This window comes from Arvicola amphibius, chromosome X (assembly GCF_903992535.2).
Source record: "Arvicola amphibius chromosome X, mArvAmp1.2, whole genome shotgun sequence".
In the NCBI taxonomy this organism is placed as follows: domain Eukaryota; kingdom Metazoa; phylum Chordata; class Mammalia; order Rodentia; family Cricetidae; genus Arvicola; species Arvicola amphibius.
The window spans coordinates 11,159,075-11,167,355 of NC_052065.1; the positions used below are offsets into that span (position 1 = coordinate 11,159,075).

Here is an 8,281-nt window from a genome sequence, read left to right on the forward strand (position 1 = left end):
GTTTCTCCTCTTTCCTAGAGTGCAGTTAGTCCCATTGGTGTCTTTATCGGATGCTCTACATTGCACATTAAGGTGCAATCAATAGCATTGATGGAGAAAGCCATTCTGAATTACAGAGATGAGAGAAATTGCACTTTGCTTTGGAAGAGTCAATTTGCCCTGATCAAGCTTTCCTGATAAGAACAGCAGAAAACACTTCTAGCTCTTTGTTACTTCTCCTTCCCTACTTTGCTACATTTAGTGTGTGAACAACATGGATTACAAGGGCAGCAATGAAGTTATGGAGAAGAAAAGATGACTTTCATGTTCATTATCCCAGATAACCACAGACATGGTTTCTCCAAAGTGAACTGATTCCTCCACATTACTGTAGTAGGTGAAAGAGACGGAATGAAGAGAGGGAGAGAGGGGGGAAGGGAGGGAGGGAGGGAGGGGATGGAGGGAGGGAGGGAGGGAGGGAGGGAGGGAGGGAGGGAGGGAGGGAGGGAGGGAAGGAGGGTGGGAGGGAGAGACAATGAAGGAGAGAGGAAGGAAAACAAAGGGATAGGGAGGGAGAACTCTGCTGCAATGTTCAAGATAGCACTGAGCTTTACCTCAGGTCAAGGTCTGTGCTTGACCAGTCTTGTGTGTCAGTGGCCTGATGATAATTCCTGAGGGCGTATTTCCTGCTTTATTTATAAGACTAAATGTATTGTATGTTCTCTGTGTAGTTGTGGGAGCTTGGAGTTCATCCCTAAATAAAACAGACTTAAGTTTCCCTTCTTTACATTGTGTACAGTCTTAAGGAGGAAAGCGAGTAAACGATTGGCATAGCAGTTAAGTCAATTGGGTAATATACTAAAAAGTGGCAGGTTGTATGGTGCAAAGACTGGAGCAAACTATGGCGAGAATCTGAAGTTTTGCTTCTGTTGTTTCTTATTTTAAATATGACAGTAAAATTAGGCTTCGGGAAAAATTGACATTTGAGCAAAGGCTTCAAGAAGGGGAAGAGTTTGCATGTTGATACCTGAGTGAAGGGCTTTCAAGCAGAAGAAAGGGTCAAATTAAAGACTGATAGAAATCTATTTGTTACCCTTTGGGATCTCTCTTCTTAGAGAGTAGTCAAGTTTAACCTAAAGAGTTGTCTTTCTAAAATCACTAGATTTAGTAGAGGCAGGAGAACTGGAAGTTTAAGGTCATCAGCTATATAATGAATTTGAGGTCACCTTGGGCTATATGAGACCTTGCCTTAAGAGAAAATATTCTTTTAAAAAATTTAATAAAACTTAAATCCCATTTCAACATATTAAAATAAATCTGGTTTTGGCCAAGATTATTTTAATTACCTGAATTGCAAATAGGGAACATAATATTACCTTGATTACAGGGACTTTTATGAAGATTAAACAGAGTACTCGGCAGAGCGATGCAGTAAAGCAGCAGAGGGTCAGACACATTATCTATTCAATATCAGTTTTGGACCTTCTACCTACATAGAAGTAACTTTGCCGATTTGTACAGAACTTCCCAAGGGAAATTTGGTTACCCAAGTGTGTGCTTTGAGATTTGTCCACTTAAATGTATCCCAAGTGAAGTCAAATATTCATCTAGGTGTCCTCCCCCCTGCTTGTGGACTTGAATATGCCAACAACGATGCTGTTGCTATCCTTAGTGTCTCTGATGAACCATTCATGTGAAGGTTTTCTTTTTTAGAGTGCAATAGCTTGTTATTTACATCAATGTATACACAGGAAATGAAGAATAACCAAACTGCCTAATTAGTTTAAAAAGGAAAAGGAAAGCTTTGTACAAATCATTTCTTCCCTTCTCATTTTATAGAACTTTAAAATTGCATGGTCAAAATCTCTTCCTGAGAAAATTACCCAAGATAAGAATTTCCCTATCTGTAAAGAAAGGATAAGGCTTGGAAATGCTGCACAAGAAATGTGGTAAAGTCTAATGAGAATTTGTTCTAATGTGGTGAAAACCAAAAACTAAGACCTATGTACCATGGTGGCAGCTGCAGGAAGAGACGTAACACTTACTGTGTCTCATAAATAAATATGATGATTCGAAGTACTGGGCATAAGGAAGAGAAGACATAATTATAAGCCCGTGCCTCTGAGAGTGTTATTTAATGAAGCAAACGGTAACAAACCTCCAGTCAGGACTCAGTCTCACGTTGTTAGCAATTTCTACTAAGAGGGAAGGAAGGAACCCGATTAATGGCTCGACTAAGATAAATTAGTGTTTTCATTACTAGTGAGCCTTCCCACACACATTAGTGTCAGCATCCATAGACTTGTCTCTCTGTGTGCTTTTAAAACTGGAATGACCGAGCAAAGAAAAACATTTTCTTTTCATCTTGCATACAGCAGGCTAACTGTATGACTTTCCACCTCTCTGAAAAGACTCTCGAACCTTCCAAAATCAAAAGCCTCAATCCATGATGTCAATGACTTCTCCCCAACGCTGTAACAGGAAGAATGGGGAAACTGTCTCCCTGGAGATAGAGGAGCCAGATTGCTGGAATTTGTCAGTTGGCCAGTTGGGCAATTTACTGAATTTTCTGCATTTTTGCCCTCAGTTCTGAAATGGAGAATGATACTGTCTTATAATGACAATCTGGCAAAAGTATCTTGGAAAGAACACCCTTAGCACCTTTGTAGTTGCCATCAAGGACTCTGACTCAAGCCACCACAGGCAAAAGAAACTCAACAAAAACAGAAAATCACAAGACTGGGAGATGAGTGCTCATTTCGAAAATCCTGAGGACCTGAGTTTGGATCCCCAGAGATCACGTGGAAAACCAGGCATGTTTGTGCATACATGTAACCTAAGTGCAAGAAGAGAGAGAATGGAGACGGGTATATCCCTGGAGCTTTCTGTCCAGCCAGGGTAGCCAGTCTGTGAGCACTGGGTTCAGTAAGAGACCATGTCTCAAATAATAAGGTGGAAAGCAATCCAGGAAGCTACCTAATGTTTATCTCTGGTCCTCACAGGCACATGCACACACAGCCACATATACATGCACACACACATACACACTACACCCAAACTACACCACAATGTGTGTGTGCACACGCACACACACATTACACACAGAAGTAAAATATTTCTAAAAACAAAGATTCAAAGAAAATCCTTATAAACTCCTTAGCATTCGTCAATGAGACTAAATTACTGTTTCTGAGACTTCTCAAGGAAACAAGTCCTTAGTTAGACTATTTAGGTTGTAACTTATTGGAAACCATTCAAGTCAGCTAAATAGAAGACTGTTGTGATACAGAGTAGCTGTTAGAGCTCAAGGAAGGTGAGTGAGCCTCTCTACAAGTAACGTTCTCAAATTTGGTGTTTGAAAATTAAAAGAGACCCTTAGAACAGGAAAATAAATAAACAAACGGGAAAGCTTAATCTTCTTGGAATTGCCAATTCTGATCAATTCTGGAAATAATCACAAAGTTAGACGTGGATGACTTGAATGTTTTCAAAACAATGGTATGCTCTTCTGCAAGACCCCTAGGATGTTGTCTCAAAGAAAGTTCTCCCCAGTGAGGCCAGCCTTCTCCTTTCCTACCAGTTCAAACTAAGAAATGTGATGACTTTGGTAGTTTTTTCCTTTAAGTAATATAGAGTGTGTGTTCACTTTAAATCTCAGATCATGGTCTCCAGTCAGTGTTCAGTCCAATATAATAATGAACCCTTCCCTCTTCATTTGAAAGTTCTTGCCCAACTTCCCTGGGTCTGGCTGCTACAGGAGAAAACAGAAGACAGTACCTGTCTGGAGTGAAGATTTACCCCAGCACTCTGAATTTCTGGATGAGGCTGAGAGGTTTAAGGGGGTTTCATTCTTTGTAAACACTACGTGGTAGGCTGCCTCTTAGCCTCATTTGGAATAAACCCCATAGTTGATGTTATTGATCTCATGGGTTTCTTGGTCAAAGCCACATGGTCATCTCTGACTTACTTTATTTCTGGAGAATTACTCTTAATAAATCCAGTGGCCTTGTAGGGGGTGTCTGGGCATTTAAACCCCAGTACCACCACAGCCAGGGTTCTCCAGGACGGTCTGGCACTTGAAAATAAATATCTTTCTGTCTCCATGACATGACGGATTCTGGAGTACTTTTTATGCTCCCCACCTCCCCAAAGCTTCAAGGCCAGCATAACCTGTCCCTGAATTTCTCCTATTTAATCTCTCTCCTTCTTTATCTCACTTTCTACTTTGTTACAGATTCTCTGGAAGTACTCTCTCCTATTTGATTTTTGCACATATATGTATATGTGTGTTGTGAGTGTGATGTATGTACATGTGTGTATGCAGGTGCAAGTACCTGTGCCTGCAAATGTAGCCCAGGAGAAGCCATTGAGTCCTTCTCCTATTTGATTCTGACTTACTCATTTTGGACACTATCGCTTCCTGAAATTGGAGATCTTGCTTTGTGGCTAGGCTAACGTTCAGTAAGCCCCACCCATCCTCTTGTCTCCACCCATTTCAGTGCTGGGTTACAGGTGCTCATGAAAGTATTCTTGTCACAAGAATCGCAGTGGCGATCGGGGTCCTACTAGAGCACAATCACGTCTATTATGTCCTATAACGGAGGGGCCGTCATGGCCATGAAGGGAAAGAACTTTGTGGCCATCGCAGCGGACAGGCATTTCGGAATCCAGGCCCAGATTGTGACCACAGACTTCCAGAAGATCTTTCCCATGGGTGACAGGCTCTACATAGGCTTGGCCGGGCTAGCCACCGGCGTCCAGACAGTTGCCCAGCGCCTCAAGTTCAGGCTGAACATGTATGAGCTGAAGGAAGGTCGGCAGATCAAGCCCTACACCCTCATGAGCATGGTGGCCAACTTCTTGTATGAGAAATGGTTTGGTCCCTACTACACAGAGCCTGTCATTGCCGGGTTGGACACGAAGACCTTTAAGCCCTTCATTTGCTCTTTAGACCTCATTGGCTGTCCCATGGTAACTGACGACTTTGTGGTCAGTGGTACCTGCTCCGAACAAATGTATGGGATGTGCGAGTCTCTCTGGGAGCCCAACATGGATCCAGAACACCTGTTTGAGACCATTTCCCAAGCCATGCTGAACACCGTGGACCGGAATGCTGTCTCGGGCATGGGCGTCATTGTCCACATCATTGAAAAGGACAAGATCACCACCAGGACACTGAAGGCCCGGATGGACTAACCCTGCACTCTGGTCCCTGTTTCCTTTTGTTATTTTTCTTTTTAATAAAATTTCTTTTTTTAAAAAAAAGTATTCTTTTCTTAATATATGGATACTGGGATCTGAACTCAACCCTCATGATTACACAGCAAGCACTTTTAACTATTGAGCTATCTCTCCAACGCAAAACCACTCTTAATAGATTATTTCTACAAACAACAACAAAAAGAAAACCCTCTCTTCGTGTATAATTTCTGGGGAACCTAATTTCACACAGTTATATGCTATACCTTGGTTCTTCATTCCAAACTTTTATTTAGTGACCTTTTTATACCAGAAGCTGATCTATAGATATTATCCTAGTCTTCTTCCATCAGAATAATAAGAAATCATCTGAAGGCTTTTTAATAATCAATATTCCTTTGGCTCAAGAAGGAAACATCCAACACTACAATCACCTATACATCTCTCTATTTTTTTTCTTTTGACTCTGATTGTTCTCTGCCAAGAAAGAGAGATGAGTATGCTTTTTCCACCTCCCTTGGAAAAATCATATATTTGAGTGTCCAATGTCTAACCCTGAATACCAGTATTTTCTAGTAAATCAGAAAAGAGGATTATCTGTCACCTCCATGAGGAAAAAGAAAATCAAACCAAGATTCACAAACAGAAAAAAAAAATCAATTTTCTCCAGGTCACTCACCTCCATCGGTCCTTCAGAAAAGAAACAAAGCAAAAAAGTTTTTGCTTTGTTCTTTCAAGCAATCTGGCCCTAAAGGAAGCAGACAGGGAAGGATGAACTCCAAGGCATCTCTAGTTTTAAAAAAGCTTTCTTGGAAGTAAATAACATGCATTAAAAGGTCACTCCTGACTCTTTTCACTTAGTCCTGACATCGGAAAGTATTTGATTGCCACAAAGAGCATCCTGTCTCATATGAAAGACAACATTAATCTAGACGACCTAGAGGTGCAATGGCAGTCTCTCACCACCAAACCATAATTTTAGAAAAGATAAAGTGAGGGAAAAAGTGCTCTAAAACACTCCAGGTCAGAGATCATCAACAATTTTTTTGGAAATTATCAGAAAGCAAATATTCTAGTGGTTGCCGGCTACCTAGTCTCTATCATAGCTGTTCAACTGTGCCATTAGAGCATGAAAGCAACCACCGACAATACGAAAAGAATGAGAAAGCATGCTTTCCAGTAAAGTACCACAGACAGGACACAGAAGTTTGAATTTTGTATAATTATCATACTGCCCAAAATAAGTCTTCTTTTGATTTTTTTAACTATTCAGGAATATGAAAATATTCTGAGCTCATGGGCCTTCTTATAAAGAGGAAGTGGACTAGATTTGGGCTATGGTTTGATTGTTCCTGGATTGCTTTTTAAATTAAAAGCTATAATCAGTAGTCTAGTCCATTCAGGACTGGATGGTGATTAGTGAACTATAACACAAAGTATTTATGATTAGTGAATTATTTGTCTTAATGAACTACTTTAAACACACACACACACACATACACACACACACACACACACACACACACACACACACCAGTTTTTTCCCTGAATGGGGCCATGATGTTTATTTTAGCTGAAGCCTACCAGCTGTAACTCAAATGGCCTCCTTTAGCACTTTGACTTAAGTTCCTTGCTAATGAGGATTGAAGCTACATGCAAATTCATTCAAGATGCAAAATGTTTTCAGCTTTTACAAATCTCCCTAATCTTTTATGGTTGTGCCACCCACACTTTAAATTTTTTTGCTCACCCTCCCACACTTTTTGTTTTATTATTATTATTATTATTATTATTATTATTATTACAAATTTCCACTTCCTCCCCTCCTCCCATTTCCTTCTCCCTCCCTCCGCTCCCCCTCCCCCCTCCCTCTCCAGTCCAAAGGGCAGTCAGGGTTCCCTGCCCTGTGGGAAGTCCAAGGTCCTTCCCTCTCCATCCAGGTCTAGGAAGGTGAGCATCCAAACAGACTAGGTTCCCACAAAGCCAGTACATGCAGTAGAATCAAAACCCAGTGCCATTGTCCTTGGCTTCTAAGTCAGCCCTCCTTGTCTGCCACGTTCAGAGAGTCTGGTTTGATCACGTGCTCCATCAGTCCCAGTCTACCTGGCCTTAGTGAGCTCCAAGGTGAATCCAAAGAAAAACATGTAGTTATCCTCCTGGATATTGGGAGTAGAAAAGATTGCCAGGCAAAAATGGAGAGCTTGGGGGTGGGAGTGGGATGGGGGTAAGGGGAGATGGGGAGAGAGAAGTGAGAAGGGGAGGATGGGGAGAGCTTGGGGAAATGGGACAGTTGGGATAAAGGAAGAGTGGATATGGAATCAGGGAAGTATATATCTTAATTAAGGAAGCCATTTGAGGGTTGGCAAGAGACTGGACTCCAGAGGGGTTCCCAGGTGTCCAAGGAGATGTCCCCAGATTTTTCCTTGAGCAGCTGAGGAGAGGGCACCTGAACTGGCCCTATCCTATAGCCATACTGATGAATATCTTGCATATCACCATAGAACCTTTATCTGGCGATGGATGGAGATAGAGACAGAGACCCACATTGGAGCACTGGACTGAGCTCCCAAGGTCCAAATGAGGAGCAGAAGGAGAGAGAACATGAGCAAGGAAGTCAGGGCCGTGAGGGGTGCACCCACGCACTGTGACGGTGGGGCTGATCTAATGGGGCCTCCCACACTTTTTAACAGCCATGTTTAAGTAACTTTCCTTCCTAAGGGTTTTTTTTTTTCCAAAATACCCAACTCAGCATTCCTTCCTTCCTCATTAATCTATGTAGAAGTGGTTCTCAACCTTCCTAAAGCTGTGACCCTTTAATACAGTTCCTCATGTTGTGGTGATCCCCCAATCATAAAATTATTTTTGTTGACATTCTTAACTGTAATTTTGCTCCTGTTGTGAATTGTAATGTAAATATCTGATAAGCAGGATATTTGAAATGCAACCCCCAAAAGAGTCCTAAATGCTTTTTTCTTAATCCTGAGAACTGCTAATAACAAAGAAAGGTAGCATTAGTAGCCAAAAGCAAATGCCTTGAACACTTGGTAAGCATAGAAATCAATGGCTGAGATAGGTATGTGTATGTGTGTGTGTTTGTTTATGC

The 8,281-nt window shown here is 41.5% G+C and overlaps 1 protein-coding gene across 1 annotated transcript; it reads left to right on the forward strand.

Annotated features, from left to right (window-relative positions):
• Window positions 1-2,596: 2,596 nt before the first annotated feature.
• LOC119804953 (proteasome subunit beta type-3-like) lies at window positions 2,597-5,175 on the forward strand. The gene is made up of 2 exons (XM_042054388.1): window positions 2,597-2,800; window positions 4,549-5,175. Exons 1-2 carry the CDS (start codon window positions 2,597-2,599, stop codon window positions 5,173-5,175), a joined length of 831 nt encoding a protein of 276 aa, XP_041910322.1.
• Window positions 5,176-8,281: the final 3,106 nt, after the last annotated feature.

Bases quoted from the DNA above. Each gene is read 5' to 3' on its own strand.
- LOC119804953 (XM_042054388.1), top strand. From the start codon at position 2,597: ATGACAATCTGGCAAAAGTATCTTGGAAAGAACACCCTTAGCACCTTT. The intron at 2,801-4,548 runs GTGCATACATGT...GGGTCCTACTAG, and splicing joins GTGGAAAACCAGGCATGTTT to AGCACAATCACGTCTATTAT.